Below are 23,100 nucleotides of genomic sequence, written 5' to 3' on the forward strand. Positions count from 1 at the left end.
TAGTAGAGGTAAAGCAGCCTCAATGTGTTATAATTTGCTGCCACCTTGGGGTCATATTGTACAACTACACATGTTGTGCCACTGGGCTTTCTTAGTTATTAGCTCCATATGGTGAGCCAAATCAAACACACTAGCACCAGAAAAATCTGCCCCTTAATGTGACGTAAAAAACTAGTTGCTGTGATATTTAATTGGCTTCTAACAACCACTTCTGCCATTGGGAAAGAGAAGAGGCCCAAGGCTTTCAAACATTTAAATCTCTTTCTTTATTACAAGCATAAGTACTTTTCCTTGCTGTTAATAGCTACAGAAAAAAATGGCAAAATCCACATATCTACAGATATCAATCTTCTAAAAACTTTATACAAAAGGAGCCCAAACTGTACATGAATATGACTACATATATGCTGTAAAGTGTACAGTAGTATACATATATACTGTATATATATAATAAATTTATGAGCAACATCACACTTTGTGCAGATAAAACAAAAACGAACAAAAAAAGCTATAGATATTTAGTTAATCTGAATAGGCTGGCACAGATGAAGCCCCACTACAGGCAATAAAGCCTTCAGTTATAGCAGTAGACATATAATCAAATATTTGGTCACACCTGCTTTAAAAACAGTGAGTGTATTTCCTACAGTCAGTGTGAGCGATGACCATGCATATCATCTTAAAAACTACCTCAAACATATTTAAAATCATCAAACAAAAAAACAGACCGTTAAAGCTATTTTTTAAACTTTCATCTTTACTGAAGTTGACTTCTCCTATGACCTTACATTTGGTTGTTTTAAAACTGAACAGTAACATTCTGTCTCTGTAACGGTAAGTGGTTCTCTTCATCCTCTAGATACAAAAGTAGCAAAAAGACTTTTTTTCACACATTATACAAAATATCTATTTCATATAGCCTTTTTTAGACAGATAGAATACAGTGTTTGCCAGTGCCTGAACGCACCCCTGAGGCAGATAGCGTTCAGTGATCAAATTATACCTACATTACAAAAAACAGTTCTAAATTTAAAAACAAGAATTTGACAAAAACAAGAATAAAACACATTTGTGAAGGGACATTTGTTCTAGAACCACATTCTTTTGTAGTTGTCATTCACGACTATCCAATTAACGCTATGCAATTTTTGTTTACAGCACAATAGTGGCTTTTTTCTTTTCTTTTTATTTTTTTACATTCAGGAAGCCAGACAGAACTGTAATAGTGAACAAAATAGTAAAAACAGTAGAATGCCAAACTAAAAAAAAAAAAATTAATTAATTAATTTACCCCTATTATATTAATCTAGGCTACTTAAAAATTATAACTTGAGAATCTATGTATAAGCACATTCTTGTTTTGTTTCAGATTTGCCAGCATTGATTAGTACTTGGTATTGTAGATGTGAATCACCTGGACTGGACTGAAAATTTGAACCAAAGTTATAAAAGTGGTTTATATAAATGAGAATATGACTTGATAAAGCTCAGTGGTTGGTCCATTACTACAGTATCACATGGCATGCAAAGTTCAGACCTCGATAATCAATAAAATAGACAGTGTTTGACTTTAGATTTTACATTCATACAAATTAAATAATACACTTTTGGACCAGAAACATAGTTACTCAGTCGACATGTTCGATTCATTCATTCACATACACACACAGCCTTTGTAAACCTTGACATCAATATACTCATCAATATAGTCAATATTTAGATATAATGTGTGCATTATAAAGGACATTCTGTTTTTACTATTCTGTGACAGTTAATCAAAATTAACCCAAAAAATTGTTCAAAAATGACTCCTACATCCTTTAACAAACTAGCTATACCCATAATGCCATTCTTTAATCTGACATTCTCTGTTCCAGTCTGACTGACAGGCAATGAAAACACATGTATGTGCACACTGGAGTTTCCTAGAATTCAACGCTTCACTGAATTGAACGCATGAACATACATTGAGGTTAGCACCAGAAGGCATCTACCCACAAGAAGCTTGGAGTAACCATCAAAACAGTGGTCTTGATAGTCTTTGACATCACCTACTTTCTCTCTCTGTCATGGATGATGGTTAAAATGGTGATATGGGTGACTGGCCTCATCATGAGAACTGAATGACAGGTGAGCGAAGGAAACACATGCAAGGAGAGAAGTCGAGATGAAAAGATAAAGCTCCAGGAAAACAACACTACATTCCAGAATCAATGTGAGCAGAAAAAAACAAACAGGCATGGGATGTGAAGGACAGCAGGAAAAGAGTCATGCAGACAAGCAGATGTGGTTTTGATGAATAAATGGTTTGATTTTTAGTTTGGTTTGTGTAACAGTGTTACCTGGAGTTTAAACTTAAATGCATTCACACTCGATTCAAATTCAATTCAAATCAATGTGAATTTGAGTTCATTCATGGGACGGAGATGGATTTGAATGTACTTGACAATATTTTTATGAGAATGATATATTATACAGGTAAGTCATTAGGTGTTCAGTTTGTTATTTGGAAATTAAACTGAATTGCATTCACACTCAATTCAAATCAGTGATTTTGAATTCATTTACAAGATGGAGATGGAAATGAACACACTTCACAATACATTATGAAAAAGTCATTTTAAACAGAGAAGTCATCAGGTGTGAGGCACATTTCCCGGGAATCATTTTAAAAAGCTCATCTTCTGTGTTCTGCACACTAGAAAGGAGCCATTTCTGTGAACATAGTGCCCAAGACAGGCCATCTGTGATGCTGACCTTGTTTGGGCTGTTGGTTTAATGAGTTGTTTGTGAACAGTATCACAGTCTAATTATATCTGACTTATTTATATCAGATCATAAATTAGTAATGTGCCACAAAGAAATGATAGCAACCCAGCACAGGGCTCCAACAGTTACATTAATACAGACAAAATGCTTTGGGCCCAGTCAAATAGGATGCTGCAATCTTGAAAATATGCAGACAAAGAAGTTAATTTGTTCTTTTTGTGAAATCAAAAAGAACTGTGAAATTTCTCTTCAGGAGCCCTGGGCCATGTTGGTGGCATTGGAAGATGTCGGATATGACTTTTATCGGTCTCCATCCTCAGCTGGTGCAATGTCAACTTAAGGCAGTGTGGTAGGATTCTTCTAATGCTGTCAAACACTTTCCCTCCATTTCTTTTTGAGCATAAGGCAACTAATGCACATTTATATACTCCGTATTTCAAGACCTTTGGTTCCAAACTGTGGTGCAAAAGATGAGAAACGTTAGCATTAAGGCAGAACAGTTAAGCTAAGGTGGCTAGTGTAGCCTTTAGCATCCTGTATCTGGATCTATTCTAAAGAAACTAAAGGACTGATTATACATAGGGAACTACAGAATTTTAAAGCAAATTGCCAAGCAGCTTGGAAAGAGTAACTGGTTGTCATCATGACACAAGTCAATGGTTTTGCAAACTTTGGAACAGTAGAACATGAGTTGATTTCCACCTTTTTGAAAGTTAAAGGGTGAAACATAATGACAGTCCAGTTACAATTTGTCTTCTCGTAGTTGTTCTAACAAAGGCCTACATTCTCACACACACATACACACGCACACACTCGTGCACATACACACCTAGTTCGTTCTAGTACAGTGCAGCAACAGAAATGGCCAAATTTAGCCACTTACAATGCAATCGGACAAAGACAATCGCAGGCTATGGAGTGTTCCTCGATAACAGGTTTGCACAAAGGCAACACCAGTTTGTTCTATAAAAAAAGTAGAAGAAAAGAGAAGGAGCACAGGATAAAAAAGGGAAGGGGAGACGATAGAGAACAAAGAAAAGAAGAAGAAAAAAACAGGACGGTCAGTTTTTAGAGCATCCAGGGCCATTTTAACTGTCATCCACATTAACATTTAGCTGTAGGGGTTGCGTTTGAGATGGAAGGGTTTGTGCAATTACTGCCCAGTGTAGTTTTCAAGTAATTTTCACATGAAGAATTACAAGGGTAGGTGAACGAACATGTAAACCCACAGTGTTAAGGGAACACGCTCACACAAATAAAAAAACAAGGTAAATAGGTCCCAAGGCCGCTTAGCGCAGTATGCCACACATTTGCAGATGGTACGGCCAATTCTGTTTGGCCTTCCTCCAGCTTCTAAATTAACACACAGCATCACTAGCCCATTAGTGTATACCACAAGAACGCATTTCAGTGCTTTAGTTTCAGATAAAGGGTAACAAGCCAAGATTGGTCTCCAAATAGTGTCCCAATCTTGACTCTGGAATAATGGAGGCTGAATTTGATTAGATAAGTAGACTATTTCTTTTAGAGAGACTGTCATACGGACGTCTCGGGCCCCGGTGTGCGGTAGGCATAAGCTGCCCCAGAGAATCTTGGGTTTTCATCTATTCGGAGGAAGGAGTTGAAGGTGCAGTAGTCAGGCCTGCCCCCCCAGTATGTACACATCAGTTTTTTGGGAGGGGAGGAGTCAGACCTGCGGTGGGTGTGGTTCTGGCTTTCGTTGCCATGTCTGTCATGTTTCCGAGCAGGTGGAGCTTGGAGGGAGGACAGGGGGGTGAACTCAGACAGGTGGCCCTTATACAACTTATCTGCATTCTGGAGTAAAGAACAAGGGAACAGAAAGAGTGAATTAGCAGATTGCATCATATACAAGCATGTACATGCAAGCCTTGGTCACGTCACAAGCTGAAACAACACAAATCCAAAGCCCCACAAGAAGCAATGCAAAAAAAGAACAAAATATTACATAAAAAAAAAAAATCACATATCCAATATTAACCACATGCACAAGTCCAGTCCCAGAAGATGTTAAACTGATCAATTGAGAGGCTGTTACAGGATAAACTGCGAAAAGAAATTTAGCTAAGGCTAGTGACAAATTCTTTTTTTTCATTGGAAGGTGAAAGGGCATTCAAAAAAAAAACAAAGTTATATTTTTATAATTAAAGTTTGAAGTCGGTAAGATTTTTAATGTTTCTGAAAGAAGTCTTATGTTCTGCAAGGTTCACATTTATTTGATAAAAATACAGTAAAAACAATAACATTGTGAAGTATTATTACAATTTTAAAATATATATATATATTTGGCAAAATAATAAGGGGGAAAACTAAATTATTCTAAAAACTTAATATTCTTTAAGCAAAATATAAATATAATGTCTAGTTTTGGTCTTTTGAGTTTGGGGTGAAATGTTATCAGGAAAAGTTCTTCAGAAATTTTGTGAGATTCACTGTTCATAAGCATGTTCTAGGAATGGACATTTAAAGGTGGACATTTAGAAATATATATATATATATGAAAATATTTTCACTGATTTAGACACAATATAAAAGAAAGATTCAAGAAAAGAAACAATATGCATGCATGTCAGATTGTTAGATGTTAAACTGTATGTCAAGCCTGCTGTGTGTATTTGTGTATGTGTCAGAAGAACCCATAGTCCCCATGTCCTGTTAGTTGCATATACTGCACGCCCCAAACCACAACCCAATACATTCATTCTGAAACTTTAAAACCAAACCAAACCAGTCTGTAGGTTTCACACCAAACAACAGACCCACACAGGTGCACCAAAGGCATTTCAATCAAGTTTGCTTTCACTGGAAAGAGCCAGTTAGCAGGATTCTGGAATTCTCAGATTGATTCTAGAACTGCACACGTCATCTGAGAACTCTAGAGCTCCACTTGAGTTGAGTGTGGATTAGTTCTTTCTGGCTTTAGTCTTCAACTTCACATTCTCTTTACCATAGAGCTGCTAGGCCTCAGTGGTGTTCTGAATGCCATCTAGCAGTGAATCACGAATGTTTGTCTCAACCCTTTCAAAGATCCTGTCAGCCCTCATTCTCTGTGAAATATCATACACACAAACAAACTCAAATGTGGCATAACAGACCCATGTGCACAATATTTTCTAGAATTTGTCCTGATTTTGAAGTCTTTTGCTGACACTGAAAGTACAGCAGCAGAAAATGCATTAAACAACTTTATATCAGCAACATAAAATACACACGTACAAACTATACATGCACACTTCATGCATGCAAATGTAGAGTGACGCAATAAAAGACTTAAACATAAAGAGAGACACCACAGGGTACTGCAATGTATGTTATTGGCATGTTAGGTAGCTTGTGAGCCTCATTAATCTTCAGCAGGTCATGACCCTGTTGTGTCTTCGCTCACTGATACATACAAGCACATGCAGAGAGAGTGTGTAGGTTCACCTCCGGCTCAGTTCAGAAACTGACACTGCTGGAGGTCTGGGAGAGCATAAAGATGGTGGACTGCTCAGCAGTGAGACACTGCCGCTTTGTCTGCCGTTACCAGAGGTCAAGGGTTAAACACACAGGGAAAGGGGAAGGTCAAGCACCAGAGAGGAAGAGCATCAGGAGAGAAAAAGAGAGATGGAAGAGGAATAAAAAAGAAAGGGTTTAGAAAGGTTAACAACCTGTTTAATTAATCCTCAGAGATTAATAAAGGAAATTCAGCAGCTTTCAAAGCATTCAAAGTTTCTGGAAGTGCAAGTGTTAAGTGTTAGATTTAGAATATTTAAGGTTCTTTTCTTGCAGAATTATTAGTAAAACTTTACAATAAGTTTCAACTCGGTTACCAGGTTATCCTGTTTTGTTATTGTTGACTGAGACATGACTGTTAATTTTTTTTTGTTTTTTTTTATATATTATATATATAATTATTTTTTGTTATATATTGTTTATATATATATATATATATATATATATATATATATATATATATATAATATATATATATATATATATATTTTTTTTTTTTGCCTTGGCACCTAACTGATAAGTTTTGTTGAAGCAATAAAATGACTAAAACTCAAATAAAAATAAAGTTAAATAGAAAAACTTATAAAAATGACATATGCACAAAACAAAATGACTAAAACTTAAACTAAACTTAAAATTTAAACAGAAAGCTAATCATAAATATTAATAAATACTATAACAGTATCTAAATAAAACTCAAATAACTGTCAATAACACTCATTCATTAGGTATCATAATTACATAATTATAACAATTTATTATTAATTAATGGTCATTCATAATACAACTTAATATAATTTCATTTTTGGAAATCACTCATTCATTAGGTATCATAATTACATAATTATAACAATTTATTATCCACCGACTGATCACAAACCACTCGTTTCGGCATGCTTGATGCAGGACTGTCCAGGAGGTGGTGGGAAAGTGCTCTCATGTGGTGAAGATGGCTTCACGAAGGGCATCCACCGTCTTGACGTCCGTTTTTTTATAATGTTCTCAATGGGATTTAGACAGGGGAACACGCAGGATGGTCCAAAGAGCAACGTTATTCTCCTGGAAGAATTTCATGCAACATACCACACAGACGGGGGGCCCTCGGTCAAGAGGGGATGCCTGCTGCAAAGGTTAGCAGTGCTAGATGGAGCCTCCTCCACTGTGCCACGTAGAAAAACAAGGGGGAAGATGTAACGTGAAAGGCAGGTTAAAAAGCTCGTCAGAGAATAAAAACTTCTTCCACAATTGTCCCACGGGTGGCATGGGAGGAGACGTGGCCTTTGAAGACAGTGGTAGGCAGTATTACACACACGCGCACACATTAAATTTCCTTCTGAAATTTTTCTTAGCATAGTATGGTAACATACTATGTGTGCACACAGTAAAATACACAGTATTCATTGTGTCATACATTGTTTGACAAAGAGTCAACAGGTCAAATAAAACCACTGAATGGCTCAAAGACTCATACAACGTAAAGAAAAATCTACAAATAAAGAGAATCATGAACTGCATCCATAAACCACTTACATCAAGCACACTGGGAACCAGTCCGTCGCAAGTGTAAATCTGAAGACCAGTTAGTAGCAATTATCATAAACTATAGCACCATTGAGCTGCTTTTCAGGCATCACACACATTATTTGGTTGAAAAATAACACAAATATTTCATACATTGTTTTCAACAGGTAAATCAGTACAAGCAGTAATCTTGCAATTATCATAAACTATGTAATCTTGCAAAAGGAATTAATCTTAGTTGGATTAGACAATATTTTTGGTTGATTCAGAAGTTGATGCCAATTAAAATGAAGCTGTAATCAGTGCAATACACTTATACACATATAATATGAAAAAAAGCTACAAAATTCAAAATTACACATGACCTATAGCTTTAAACAACACACACACACAATATTTCTATCCCTCCCAGCTTGGCTTTCATTTGCATCAAATGAAACAGGTCATCTACCCAAACAAATAGTGACTGTATATAATATTATTTCTTTTAAAAAGCTGTCTATTACTGAAATATAGACACATTTATATATGTCTGACATGTAAGCTAACTGTATCTTTTCTTCTCTATGAAAATGCAGATCGTGAGAGTTGTGCTGTCGTACCTGTATTCTCTCAGTGGTGGTGGGACATAGAGCTCTACACAACACTTTCTTCACCACATCAGGCAGCAAACTGACTATAATCAGCAGAATTATACTGAGCCATGCAGGACCGCTGGACAACATCTGCATGAACACATAGTACATCCTCTGATAGTTTAGGAAAGGCCTACAAAGAACAAAAATTACACCAGAGATATCATGTTAGATTCAAATGAGTTTGATTTAGTGATATTAAGTGTATAACAGGACAGGCCGTACCAAATGATGCCTCCCCACAGGAGGGAGAAGATGACATAGAATAGTAGTGACCCCCATATGACAAAGTGGTTGATCCACGTCCAGTAATGTGTGTCCAGGGCAAGCTAAAGCATGTAGACACAGTGAGAAATGGGAAGATACAGCAGGTGAAGTTGATACCAGTTGGCAACAGTCAAGATCATAACACATGTGTGGCAGTTGTATTACCTTTAGCGTGACTGTGAACACCAGGACAGTGAATACAAGTGTTCCAAAGGTCCAGTTTCCAAACATCTGGAACAGAGAAATATTGACAAAGGCAAAAAGAGATTGGCACTGATGCAGAAATAGACACTCAAATGAGTGTTAGTGCACAGCTCACCCTCTCATCGCCTTACAAACCGGACAAATTGCAGTTATGCATGTTGTGAATAACTTGCAAGAAATAGTAGCATTATGTCATTACTTTAATGGTGCTGCAAATTAAAGCACTTTTATATCTTTGTTTTACCGAGATTATTAATGATGTCTGGCGCTCGGTGATATCACATGAATTTATATTTTGTCCATAAAAGCCTCATCAATAAATAGTGAACTTAGATAGTCACTTAAAATGTTATAATGGATTCAGTTTTGCAGATCGGCCCAAAAAACCTTGGGTGCTGTAAGCTTCAATTGTGTTTGTATCTTTTGGGAGGATTTGTTCCCTTATTGTTTACAGTCTTGGCAAACGGCTGATTTAGACACAATGGATTCTCTTCTAGAACCTTCCCCTGTCTGCGACTGGCCACACTGTTGATGGCACTATGCAAAACAACATTAACACTATAAAGAGAGCTCTTTATAAAATCACTGCATGTTTACCTTTAAAAAACAAATCACAATCAAAGTCAACAAGCCACAGCAAAACACGAGCAGGTCAAAGACTGTATGGCACCAAATGGTATTAGTGAACGTAGTGAACAATATAATGTTGATGAGTTACCAGTTTAAAAGGCAAAGACACACAATAAATGTCAACAAGTTTGGGGAAAATGCATTAACTTACCTTAATGAGCAATCTAAATTAAATTTACTGTTAAAAACATGTCAAGGGCAAATGATATTTACAGAAGTTGAAACATTTGGAATTTTATGTTTAATCAGATAACAATTCATCTGTTATTGTTAGAGTTCCTGCCACTTTCCACAAATAGGGAAAATTTCCAGTGCCTAAAGTTTTCTTTCTTTCCTCTTATTCAACAATTGTTCGGTAAAAGAGACGCTTAAACATGTCAGGGGCTCAAACAAAATACAATATTAATATATGGCGATTTAATTTCCTGTTCATTTTATACATGGTTGGTCATTTTTACAACCCTGTAACCAAAAGTGACGTTTAAAACAGATTTGTGTGATTTTGCATTTTTCTATAAATAAATAAATATTAAATCTAAATAGACAAAATGTATAATAATAATAAAAGAACAATTTTATTAGATAATTTAAAAGTGTATACCCTATTTGTGGAAAAAGCCTCCAGCTTCCCTTTTAAATGAAAAGTTTCTGAATAGATTCTCTTCAATTCAACATGTACTGTACCAAACAAAGTGAAATGGTTAATCCATGTGTCCTCTTGTTCATTCATTTGCCCTTGCAGTGAGTCATGAGAGAATGGATGTGTATCCTACTGGCCAATGAGGATGACACAGTCGCAACGTGACACATGGGATGGACACAAACTCCTACTCGATCACAAGATGATAGACAGAGGAAGATGATCGGGGGACTTGCTATTCTATACCTACAGTGGCTGGTCCTCAGTACAGAGGACACTGGGATGTTGTACGATGGCAGTGAACGGTTACTGTTAGTAGACACTATGTGAGTGGGAGTGGCTTTAGGGTGAGGGGAAGGGCTGAGGAGGGTAACAGTAAAACTAAAAATAGGATGAGAAACAGATAGGGACAGGCTTACCATCTGTGTGTTGGTGGCCATTAGCTGAGGAAAGGAAGAGAAGCAGAAAAGAAATGAAAGGCAAAAAGGGGGAAGATAAAAGGAGGAAAAGAGAGATGAAGAGAGAGAAAGAGAAGAAAATGAAAGAAAAGAAAGAGAAGGGGGGGACAGGGAGCAAGAAAGTATAGAAAAATTTAGGATGTTATAACTTAAAAATAAATCAAACAGGTAAAAAAGCAATCCAAAAAGCTTACTATGATTTAACTTAATGGCACAGAGAAAGATGTCTGGTTTGACTGATTACCCAGCATGCTTTGTGTCGCATAAATGAATGGAGAAGCACCTGTAATGACTTCAGACATACGCAAAGGAGGACAGACAAAAGTCTGCAGGCTGGATCAAGACCTCAGTTAAACCATAAATATGTACATAACAAGCACTGAAACCACTTTAAACACTCAACAATCATCGGCCACCCATTCAATCTGTATGTGACTGCTTTATTTGACTGAGAAAACAATGAGCTCAAGAAATAAAAACAGCTGGTTAAGTTGATTGAACAAAACACACACAGAAAAACGTGAAAATGAAGTCATGGTTTAGACAGTGACTGCTTTACCTGGCCATTGCTGGTGAAGGTTGTGTTGTCGAAAAGGAAGAATGCACCAAAGAAGAAGACCATGGCATCAAAAACCCCCAGAAGTGTCCAGTAGATGAAAGTGGGCCATCTCAGGAGGGAATTCTTGGCAATATCTCTGTAAAAATAAAGATGGAAATATAAAAACAGCTTGAAATAACCGCATATTGTTTGCATAACAACACTGTACTGTAAACTTTACAGACCTTTAAAAGTGTATATCATCCTAACTGTAATCACAGCTAAGTGCATGTAATACCTTGCCTTAAAAAATAACTAAAGTTTAGGTTGAAACATTAAAATTACAAAAAGAAAATGAATAAAAACCTAGAGTAAAAAAGAATAAATATAAAATTTCCATTGGTTATCCATTTAACCTCATCGTGTCAAACAGAAATAAATGCTTATGCTTTTTTTTTTTTCATTTTAACTTGAGAAAATTACCCTAATAATCTCACACGCCACCTTTAGAGTATCAGAAGAGATCTCAAGAATGTCTCAAACTGTGCTCAGATTTTCCAAGATACTACAGTCAAAGATTTGAACTCCAGCTATTAGATCAAATTATCTGAGCTATGCTATCTGTTCATTCTTTAGTCTTTTCCAGTCTTGTTTGTATACATTTATACCAAATGAAGTGCAACTGATACTAAATTGAAAAGCAATGGAGCAGTCAAACATTTCATTGTAAGATCATAGATCATATGGTTATTTATGAGCTCTCTGTATCAGTTTAGTCTCAAACTACACTTGAGACTGGATGGATCACTTCAAAGGAAAGTGAAATTAGGGTCAGAAAAAAATAAGCATAATTTCTGTTGCTTGGGTCCATTCTTACTTTAAAAACATAGAAAAATGAGAAAAAATATCAGATCAGTCCTATTTCTAGTGAGTAAGTCCTTGATAGCTACTAGTGCCACACTGTGTGTCAGTAAAGAACACTCTATATATTGAACAAGCAATGCAGAGGAATAAGAGTGGAAAAAATGCAGTGTCAGGACAAAATATAGAGCAGTTCTAACAGTATTTCTGCCCAGTGTAGTGTGTAAATTGAGTTTAGAGCAAGGGTCTGTGCAGATATGTTTGCCAAAGGCTGATGGAACTGTCCAATAATAGCAGACTCGTATTTGGAATCAGAGAGTTCAGAAAACCTGGAGGCTCACAATCAGAAAGGGCATTTTATTAAAAGGGAAAATATAGAGAATGAGATACATCAGATGGTTCATCAGATATAAAAAAGAAAAGTTTTTAAAAATACAGATTTTTTTTTTATTTATTTAAACTGAATCAGTATATTAAATAGTCCCTGAATAGGCCAGTGCTGTGGTGTCACTACTGCAATATACATGTGCTTTAATTTCTTTGCAAAAAATGTGCTAATTAATATGTATGTATGTATGTATATATATATATATATATATATATATATATATATATATATGTATATATATATATATATATATATATATATATATTTCAGCAAACTTTTCAGCAGCAATATATAGATACATACATACATGAATATGTATATATATAAATATATATATATGTATAAATATATATATATGAATATATATATATATATATATATATATATATATATATATATGTATGTATAAATATATAAAAAATATGATAATTAAGATTTTACATAGATGTTTTATGACACATACAAAATATTTTTCTAACTACTGGTGCAAGTGGGAAAAGCAAAAAAAAAGTGCTTCATGAATATGCTATGAGGTTTGTCTCAGGGACAAGACAGTGTTTTGAATCTCAGTGAACCAACAGTCATGCAAAAAGGAGGCCAAGGTGAGTATAAATAGCCAGAGTGTAGACAGGGATTTATAAGTAGGTCTCACAGAGGGATCCAGAAATAGAATAGTGAACAGATAGTAAACGTGTCTCTCCAAAATACCTCCCCTGTACACGTGATAACATGCACCACATGTCACAAATAAGCCAATAAAACAACAAACTCAAACCTAACTCCATACAGGTTTTCAATTTTGGATGAACTGTTCTCACTGTTTAAACCTATGCTCTAAGTTTAAAGTATAATTATTACATGACATTCAGATCATAGGTGTAGATAAAGGGGATGTTAGTGATACCCAAATGTTCCTCACCTGTAGAGAGAAGGGTCCCGTTTGAGGATGTCCATGTTGATGTGCTGCTCCATCAGACTGTAGAGGAGGATGGGTAATGAGGTGAAGCTGATATTGTACAGGGTCAGGTAAGCTGTGTCATACAGTGGCTGCAGAGGAACAAAAACAGTTAAACCAGTTTGCTATTGTGGCTGCAAATCAATTAAGTTCAATGTAAGCACAGAAGAGAAACAGTTTTTTCTCTTAACTACATGCACGTTCATATTCCAGGTGTCAATTTAAACATCTATTTGAAATGTAGTCTAATAGTGATGGACCTTTGAGACATTTTGAGGTATGCGTTTACCTGCTGAGAGAAGCCACAGAAGAACTGATAGAGAAACTGAGGGAAGATGAAGCACACATTCTATGGAGAGAAAACAGACCCTCAGTACCTGATGAACTAAACCCTTTAGATGGTTTGTTAGTGTGTGTGTGTGTGTGTGTTTGAGAGAGAATTCTGTTTGCTAATAACAGAGTTCAGCATTAGAGTTGCATTTTCAACAAGATTGTTTAATGGAAAAAGTAGCATCCACACATATTAAGCTACATTTTTTCTGTGTTTACAACCGCAGGCAATGTTGATTGTGTTGTGTCAGCCAGAAATCAGCTATTTTGCTTGAGATTATCTTTTTTATTTTGTGTGTCTACACATTTTGTTTGTTTGCGTTCACCTTATAGAAGAAGTACTGCACCAGCTCAGCGATTCTAATGTAGTAGTAGTGCCCGTGAACCAGCAGCATCTTCTTCAGGTGTTTGAACTTGGTAATTGCATAGTCGCTGTTACGGGCCGCCTGACGCCCCTCTTTACCCATAATCCCTAGAGGCAGAAGAACCAGTCAACAGGCATGTAAGATATTGCTGACATAGTTGTTGAACAGAAGTCTACCAGAGATTTACTTCCTGGAGAAGTACTAACTAAATGGAAATGATTTGCTTTTGTATGTGAGCATGAAATCACCTATTCCCACGTGAGCTTCCAGGATCATGCTGACATCATTGGCTCCGTCCCCGATGGCCAGCGTGATGGGGTGTTCTTTTGATGCTTTTATCAGCTTAACGATCTGAAAGAACAGTTACCACAGGTCAAATCAGAATGGCTAAGAGATTAGATTATTAATCAGGGTTTTTGGCTGTTTATGTGCAATGGGATAATATCCTATCTATCCTTTGTCATATGATTTTGCTTTACATATGAATTGCATGGGATTTTACTGTTTGTTTCACATCAGTAATTGTCTTGTACTACAGTGAGTTCTCTCACTTCCTGACTTTACAGTTTCTGGTTTTCACAGAAGCCCCAGAGAGTGACTGACAGGTTTAGCGTGCAGTAAATGAAAAAGAGAAAGAGACCAGTGTCTCTTTTGATTGCACCATGTAACTCACAGGCTCAGAGATTACAATAAGAGAATGAGGACAACCTTTTTCTGGCAGGTGGCTGTGTTAGTGTGAGTCAGGTTTTATCATCATTGTGGGGACCAAATGTCCCCAAATAGACACCAAGACCTTAAATCACCCTTAGTACAATGGAACGCACAAGGAAAATGGCTTAATTCACATGCTAAATAACAATTTAATGAAACATATCAGATATCAGATTGCACAAAGAAATATGCCAGCATGCATTCTAAAATGTAAGTTAATAGCTTAATAATATTAACTTTTATCTAAATGATACTGGAAATAATAAAAATGATCTGCTATGGGAAATTATCTGGTATCTACACTAACATTCAAAAGGTCGGGGTTAGTAAGATTTTCTTTTTTTTGAGAGAAATAAATATGTTTCTTCAGCAAGGGTGCATTACACTGATCAAAAGGGACAAAATAATTATACATTATTCCAAAAATAATCTATTTGAAATATATATATATTTACATTTAATTAAATTTTCTATTAAAGAATCCTAGAAAAAAGTATCAAGGTTTCAATGGTTTTAAAAGAAATGTTTCATGAGCACCAAATCAGCATATAAGTATGATTTCTCAAGGATCACATGACACTGACGACTGCAATAATGGCTGCTGAAAATACAGCTTTGCATCACAGGAATAAATTACATTTTAAAATATTATTACAATATAATTTTTTTTTGTAATACTGTTTCAGAATAATATGTTTTACTGTATTATTGATTAATTATATACAGCCTTGGTGGGCATAAGAGACTTAATAAAAAAAAAAAAACAATCTTACATCTTACCCCAATCTTTTGAATGGTAGTATATACTCTTTGAGACTGACGTGCTGTAGTACCTGTGCTTTTTGTAAGGGTGCCATGCGACAGCAGAGAACAGCACTGCAGTTCCTGCAGATTTCCAGGAAAATCTCCTTGTAGTTGCCTCCATTGCTGGTTACATCTTGTGTTGGCTTCAGAACAGCTGACAGTGTTGCCCCATCGATTATCAGACCATAGTCTTGGTAATCACCTGAGAGCCTGTGGGACCGACACATATGTGTGAAGGTGTCTGTGTGTGTATGGGAGCATGTAAATGTATTCCACTGTACCCACCCTGAGAAAATGTCCCTGGTCATGCTGCCATGCTGTCTCAGAACAGTTCTGCTCAGATCAAACAGGACGTCATGGAGACTCTGCTCCTCTGTTCGCTTGGTTGTCAGTTCCAGGATCTGTGTATTGCGATGGAACAACTTGCTAGCATAGCATGTGGCTGCTGCTGTCTCCATTTTGTCCCCTGTGAGGACCCAAACCTTCATACCAGCCTTGTGCAGGGACTCAATGGTGTCGGCCGCTTTATCCTGCAGCCTGAAACAGAAAATGACATCCAAGAACATTTCAAAAGCAGGTCATCTACACAATTAACACAATGTCTGTATAATGAGCCAAATTGTGTGCGTATTTGCAACCGAACCTTAGCTTGATTCACCGTAAGTATGACCAATCTGACCCTAACAAATGTTGACATTCACCATATTACCTTTCTAATGTATGTTTATGGAAGTCCTGAGTGTTTGGATACTTTTAAATGGAATTTTAAAGCAAGTTTTAGTTTGCAGAGTTTTTAAGCATGTACCTTACACTACTGTTAAAAAGTTTGGGGGCAGTCATTTTTTAAAGAATCCTAAAACACAAACAAAAAAAAATATATAAAAATCACTGTTTCTGCAAAAATATAAAGCAGCAGAACAGTCATCTGTTGATAATAATAAGAAAAGTTTCTTGAGCACCAAATCAGCATATTAGAATAATTTCTGAACGATCATGAGACACTGATGACTGGAATTAATAGTTATAAAATTAAAAAAAAAAAAAAAAAAAAAAATATATATATATATATATATATATATATATATATATATATATATATATATAAACCATATCACTTCAAAATATTATTGTTATAACTGTATTATTGATCAATAAATGCAGCCTTGGTGAGCATAAGAAACATCTTTCAAAAACATATAAAAAAATCTTATTGACCTCAAACTTTTGAACTAGTTGAAAAACAAACAGCAGATAAAATTCTTTCCAATGCAACTATTTTTCAAGCTCACATAAGGTTAACTGTAATACAATTCCTTTACCATTTAATTGAAAAACTAGGCGGTGGAGTTTAACATTGTGTCAATTTAAAATAATTATTTTTACAAACAATTAAGTTAATCTGTCACACTTTGACATAAATAGCAGCCAAAGAACAACATCAAATAGACAAAGTGACAATTATGCAATTGTTGCTTTGACAGCCCAATTGTCTCCATTGTATAGCAGCAGCAGCAAGATTTTCCATATTATATAGCAATCCTGTGTGCTTTATTCTTTGCGCAGTGCTGGAGTGGAAGTTAATGGACAGTGCTCTGCATGGCTCAGTGGTGCAGTGTGATGTCTCAGCCCACTTCACTCAGTAATTAAGCAGCCCAGCAGTCAGGATTCACAGTGCCACTGCTGCCAGATAATTAAGACTCCACCCACCACTGCACCTCACTCACAGCCCAGCCACGCAGGAAGTGACATTCTCACAATGACTCCCGGGATGAAAGCACAACTACACTACCTGTTAAACATTCTAATAACATGAATTGCATTTCACTTAACATTCTATTGAAACTAAACAAATTCCCCAAGTTAAGCAACATTCTAGTTGAGTCATAACATTTCTTCTGATTTCCCCAACATTCTATTTGGCTCCCTATTTTAAAATCTTGGCTTAAAGTTGACATGAAATCAGATTTTATGTTATATGCTTCCTTAAATACACTTTCCTAGCCTTATTATGCATGATTAATGTACTTCATCTGAAAAAAGCACTTCAAACTAACATGCTCTGCGTCTGAAATGACTTTGCTCTGCAAATTATGTCACCTAGGCCAAGCTGGCTGGGAAAATAATGTAACCCAATTGCCATTCAAGGCATCATGTTAGCCTGCTGTTAGCAAATGCAGCCTTTCTAAAATCTTGACAATAGTTAACACTAATTGAAGTTGTTTAATGGCAGTTAACTTTAATGTAACATTGATTATATCCTCTCTACAATCCACTGCAGCCTTACATTCAAGTAAGGCTCTATTCTGGTTTAAAACATCCACTTTTCTCTTGCCCTTCTTTTCTTCTTGTTGAATATCCTGCTGTGCTCTCAAATACATTCCTTGCAGTGAAATTTACAGAATATTTGTGGGTGAAATCCAGTCAATTCTGCATTTCAAATCCAATCGTCACATGATTGTGGATTTCGCAACAGATTCAAGTTGGCAACACAAATTTGCAGCGTTGACCAACAGAAAGCTGCTTGGTTTAAAAGTGACTTCTGTATGAGCTGTGCTTCATACATTGCTACACTATTGGCAATAGACAATGGACCTTTTTGCCCTCTAGATTTTGCCAATGTGACTGCACATTTAGAGGTAAAATGGGTTGCCATTGCCAATCCATGTCAGCTAGAAAGTTTCAGGGATTCTGTTTAAATAAAAACAAGCACATTAAAAACAGTTAATGGTGCCCCTTATCAAATTAGCTCCCTGTGTATTTGACTATAACACATGATCTTGAGTGACATCTTGGAGCCACAAACAGGCTGGTGCCTAGAGGGCACTGATTGCATCTAATCAACACAGCCTGACAAAATAAGTTCCCGTCCAGTAATCACTATTTGTTTGCTCTGTTATATTCATTAAGGCGGTCAACGTGGATTGATGTGTTTATTTATAACATTGGGTTGAATGGCCTCCATAAGTGCATAAGCCAAAACAATAGTTCATCAGAACCGTGTCTGCCGGCTGCCGATTGATTCAAGAGGGGGTCTAATTACGTTAGCTGCTCATTATCAGGACACTGGAGCCTAACGGATGGACTCTATTGATTGCCTGTGCAATTAACATTAACACACTGGTTCTGTCAGCGCCGCGGGTGCTCATGTGTGCTTCAAACGGATGCTGGACCTGTAACTCTTCCACCCAGTTGTTCGGCCAATTGGGACCTTGGCGTTCAGCCAGTTAACAATCTAATATTGCTAATGCACATCCATTCTTCATTTCCGTTCAGGGTAATGCACCTTGCTAATTTAGGTAAATGCATAATGCACTTTATGGAAAACATAAGATATTAATTAACATGTTGATATTTTTACAGCAACATGCAACTTGGAAAGCAATATCGGACTTGCTCAGAAATGCATCGGACATCACGGTTCCATATTTTGACACTATGGAGTTTTTGATAGTGTAGTGGGCAGGAGCAAGAGGGAATGAGGCCCTAATTCTTAGCACTGAATCTACTGTACAATCAATGAATGAATGACTTTAAGTGATGCTACCATATCAAACAGCATGAAAAAAATGAGCTTCCCTGATCCTCTACAGTGACTCCTGTGTAGCTACAAACTTGTAAATTGCTGGGAATGTACTGTACAGTGGAGTCCAAAAGTGTTAGGCTATAATAAAAATTCAAAACCTAATTTAAACCTTAAAATAAACAAGAAATATTTAAAATGAAACATTACAATTAAATGTTCTTTGATGTTTTTTGGAACATTCTCAAATCATGATGGAAAACAATACTAAGAATTTTTTCAAAAATTCTGCTCAAATTATTATTCACATTCCATTTGTTAAAAAAAACCTCAAATCATGCTCGATAACAATAAGTTGCTTATTTCCACTGGTGGTCTCAGACATTTTGATTTGACCAGGGAATACTGAACATGAAATGATTTGGATTCCACTCCATCAACTTTTCAACTTTGAAATAGTAAGTTTGATTCAAACATGTTAATCAAACTTAGATGGTATTTGTGGTATTTGGTAAATGTTAATCAGGCTAACTGTGAGTCAGAAGGCAGTGATTCACCTATCTTCCACAGCCGTGGCTCCAAGCAGGATGAAATCCTTTTCGATGACATCATAAGCTTCAGCCAGTTTCTTGTCGCGATCCTGCAGAGCTAGTTTAGCGCTGTTGAGGAGACGGCACGTTTGATCATACTCCTCATGAGTCAGCTTCTTATAAGCCACACAAAGAGTCCGTAAGCCCTCCTACAGGGGAAAGATTTGAAACAAAAATGTCAGCTTTTGTTGTATGCAAAAGGGCATTTTGCAAAACATCACATTTTGTGTTCCATATAAAAAAGAAAGACATACTGGTTTAGAAAGATGTGGGGGTGAGTAAATAATGACACAGTTATCATTTGTTGGTAAATTATCCCTTTGAAATGTAGATTATGAAATGACAAAAATTTAGAAAAGTAGAAATATTCCCATTAACATTATTTATAAAACACTACTGATAGAACTGTCAGTTTTGGCTCCTTCAGACAGTCTTGAAAACAAAGATTCAATTTTGTCTGTCTTGACAAAAAAAAAACTTTTTTACTATGGCTTGCCGAGTCATGAATCAGCACAGACGCCAATGCAACCAAACCCTTTCTAAAGTGATGTCATTCCTGACCCAGATCTGTGAGTAACACAATGAAGTAACATAGAGCTGTGTTAATCTGTGACATTAGATCCATTCCTCATGTCTGGGACCATAATTATATTATTTTTCTGCAAATGACTCCATATATTTGTCAAGTTTAAGATAATTATATTCATTCGATTATCAAGAGCATAAAGTACAAATGACTTCTGGGTGCTACAGAGACATTAAACTAATAATGGTTGTTTATAATACTCATCCCTCTTATGAAAGCTAATGAGATCATTGTTGGGCTGCAGTGTAAGAACACATAAATAGAAACACATAAATTCTATTTTTCTCTTTAATTTTCAATGATGTTTAGGTTCTTTCCTCTTTCAGCTCTCTTTGAGGAAGCCATTCATGCTTAAGAAAAGCTGCATAAGCAAACACATTTGAGAGGAGCTTTTTTCCATCAAGATCTAGGAAGGTGCTTTTGTGGCTTATAAATAGCGCTGCTAAAATAAGAAAGAAGATGAAGATGTTTCAGATTTTTGCTCACCACAGCATTGTGCTCTACTCGCGCTCTGACCTGCTCCACCTTTCCAGAAACCACCCGTGGGAAAATAGAAGAATCTGCACCTTTACAGAACAAATAGTACTCTCCTAGAACAAACAAACAATTATCAACAAATAAAGTGTCAACAGCTATAATGTAGAAACTGTACAACCACTAGTATTTTATGCTTTCAATACATTTATAATAGGTTAAGCATTATTTTTATGTAATTCATGCTTAAAGTCAACATGAAACCAAAACTCACCTATTTGTCTTTGAGATTTTATATATGTTTTTTCCTGTTCCCCTCGAAAATGTATCATAATATGATAGTAAAATGGGTTGTTTCATGTTGACATTAAATTAGCACATTGGTTATGATGTAAGGCTCTCAATGTATTCAAGAATATCCTAATTGCTTTTTATATTAAAAGATAAGTTATCAGGTCAGTTGTGTGTGACTGAATGTATTCAGGAATCATACAGATGTCTAAATCTTGCTCTCATTTGTATGCTAGTAGCACATTGACCCACTTGCATTAACTGCCCCTTCATTTGGGCACACATAGTGACTCAGACACTTTCAGTGGAATGTGTAACAGTCACTTGCAGTTCCAGAATGAGTGTGCATGTGTGTGTTTACTCAGCAATGCTTTGAGGGCAAAAGTATCCCCAGATGTTAGCTAAATCCCTTTGGGGATGTTCTCAGATGGGAAAATCGTTCAGAAATAAAGTGAATTAGGGCTGCCAATCTCATAAATTGTATTACAATTATTACATGACATACAGATTAATCAGATCAATCACAATTAATTGCACACATCAATATTTGCAGAGATCATTCAAAGACATTATATTATTGTGGCAAAATAAAACATTGATTAGACATGACAAAATTGCCTTAAAAGTTAATATATTTGTTTTATTTCCATTTCATTAAACATAACTCTCAATAAATAAATAATTAAATTGATTAATTAATTTATTAAAAAATGCAATTAACATACTAGTCAAGATGCATGATTAACTGCAGTTATTTTTTTAGCACATTTTCAATACTTAATCACACATAATTTAACATGTTAAACTGACATAATAAGCTTTCTTTAGGACAAGAATTAATTATACATAATAATTATAATTAGATTTATATGTCCTCATTTAAATTGGCAAGTAAATATTTGTGTGTGTGTGTGTGTGTGTGTGTGTGTGTGTGTGTGTGTGTGTGTGTGTGTGTGTGTGTGTGTGTGTGTGTGTGTGTGTGTATGTGTGCCTACTTAATTTTGGAGGTAAATCAACTAAATCTGACAAAAATATAATTTTGGGGGATGTCTATATTTGTAAAAAGCAAAGTAAATATATAACAATGAAGTAAATAAAGTTTGTTTTTGTTTGTTTTTTTGTAAAAATGCATAAAGTTTTCTTTTAGGGCAAGGTGTGGGTTAGGGTTAGGTATTTATAACCAACTCTGTATAAAATCAATAGATGTCTATTGAATATCTCAATTTAGATAGCTAAGTAAACGTGTGTGTGTGTGTGTGTGTGTGTGTGTGTGTGTTCATCCTACCTGAGCTCGATTTTACAATAACACTCATTCTCCTCCTCACTGAATCAAAGTTCAACACCTCCAACAGCTCAAATCTGTGAAGAATAAACACAAATGCATACATAAAGACAATACTGCAAGTCTTTAGATTTAAAAGGATAATGGATCTACTATCTACTACTGATTGGGTCCTTTGAGATACATCTTTATCACAGATAGACAGAATTTTCCTGTGACTGCACTCTGTGCTGACTCTCATGTCCTCGGCTGTAGGACAGTGTGTAGCTGCACTAATTATGGCTGGTCCTTGTCCTTCAAGGACACACACACTCACACTCAGTCACTCACTCCATCTCACAAACACCGGTCCTTTTACAACATTCCCTAAACAGAGGAACTCGACTGCTTCCAACAACAGTACTGTATAACGGTGTTACTTTAAAAAAACACACAATTACATTAATATGACAACCTGCTGAGTAAATACACAAATGATTTGATTTTAGGTTGGGCTGAGTGTACTTTTGCTTTGGTTTGTTTTTTTTACAGCATGTGGCAAAATACACAGTATGACAAGAAAATTAAAGCTGCAGTCACCATAGGGGGTATAAGCAGCCCTGCTAGCGGTTTGGTATGTAACTAAAAGCTTGTTTGTAAATTATACATAAAAAAAAAAAAACAATTGTAAAATGCATAGATGTTACACACACACATACTATATATATATATATAATATATATATATATATATATATATATATATTTATATATATATGTTGTGTATGTG

General features: G+C 35.8%; 1 protein-coding gene across 9 annotated transcripts in view; it reads right to left on the reverse strand.

The window, feature by feature from the left end:
• Positions 1-737: 737 nt before the first annotated feature.
• Positions 738-23,100, reverse strand: part of LOC109080584 (phospholipid-transporting ATPase IH-like) — a 58,318-nt gene continuing 35,955 nt past the window's right edge. For 2 of the 9 annotated variants that reach the window (XM_042761156.1, XM_042761121.1), the window contains 13 exons: positions 22,336-22,409; positions 20,772-20,875; positions 19,667-19,848; positions 15,619-16,126; positions 14,323-14,425; positions 14,036-14,181; positions 13,669-13,728; positions 13,344-13,471; positions 11,197-11,332; positions 8,871-8,936; positions 8,664-8,767; positions 8,406-8,571; positions 738-4,584 (listed from right to left, as the gene is read on the reverse strand). In XM_042761156.1, coding sequence (XP_042617090.1) covers positions 4,306-4,584; positions 8,406-8,571; positions 8,664-8,767; positions 8,871-8,936; positions 11,197-11,332; positions 13,344-13,471; positions 13,669-13,728; positions 14,036-14,181; positions 14,323-14,425; positions 15,619-16,126; positions 19,667-19,848; positions 20,772-20,875; positions 22,336-22,409 — 2,056 coding nt within the window. In that variant the 3' untranslated portion in view covers positions 738-4,305. Of the gene's footprint in view, positions 4,585-5,734; positions 5,835-6,213; positions 6,304-8,405; positions 8,572-8,663; positions 8,768-8,870; positions 8,937-10,598; positions 10,623-11,196; positions 11,333-13,343; positions 13,472-13,668; positions 13,729-14,035; positions 14,182-14,322; positions 14,426-15,618; positions 16,127-19,666; positions 19,849-20,771; positions 20,876-22,335; positions 22,410-23,100 lie in introns of all 9 variants that reach the window. The other 7 variants (XM_042761150.1, XM_042761125.1, XM_042761181.1 and 4 more) reach the window with 7 other exon arrangements.

The sequence above is a fragment of the Cyprinus carpio genome, chromosome A1 (assembly GCF_018340385.1).
Source record: "Cyprinus carpio isolate SPL01 chromosome A1, ASM1834038v1, whole genome shotgun sequence".
NCBI classification, from domain to species: domain Eukaryota; kingdom Metazoa; phylum Chordata; class Actinopteri; order Cypriniformes; family Cyprinidae; genus Cyprinus; species Cyprinus carpio.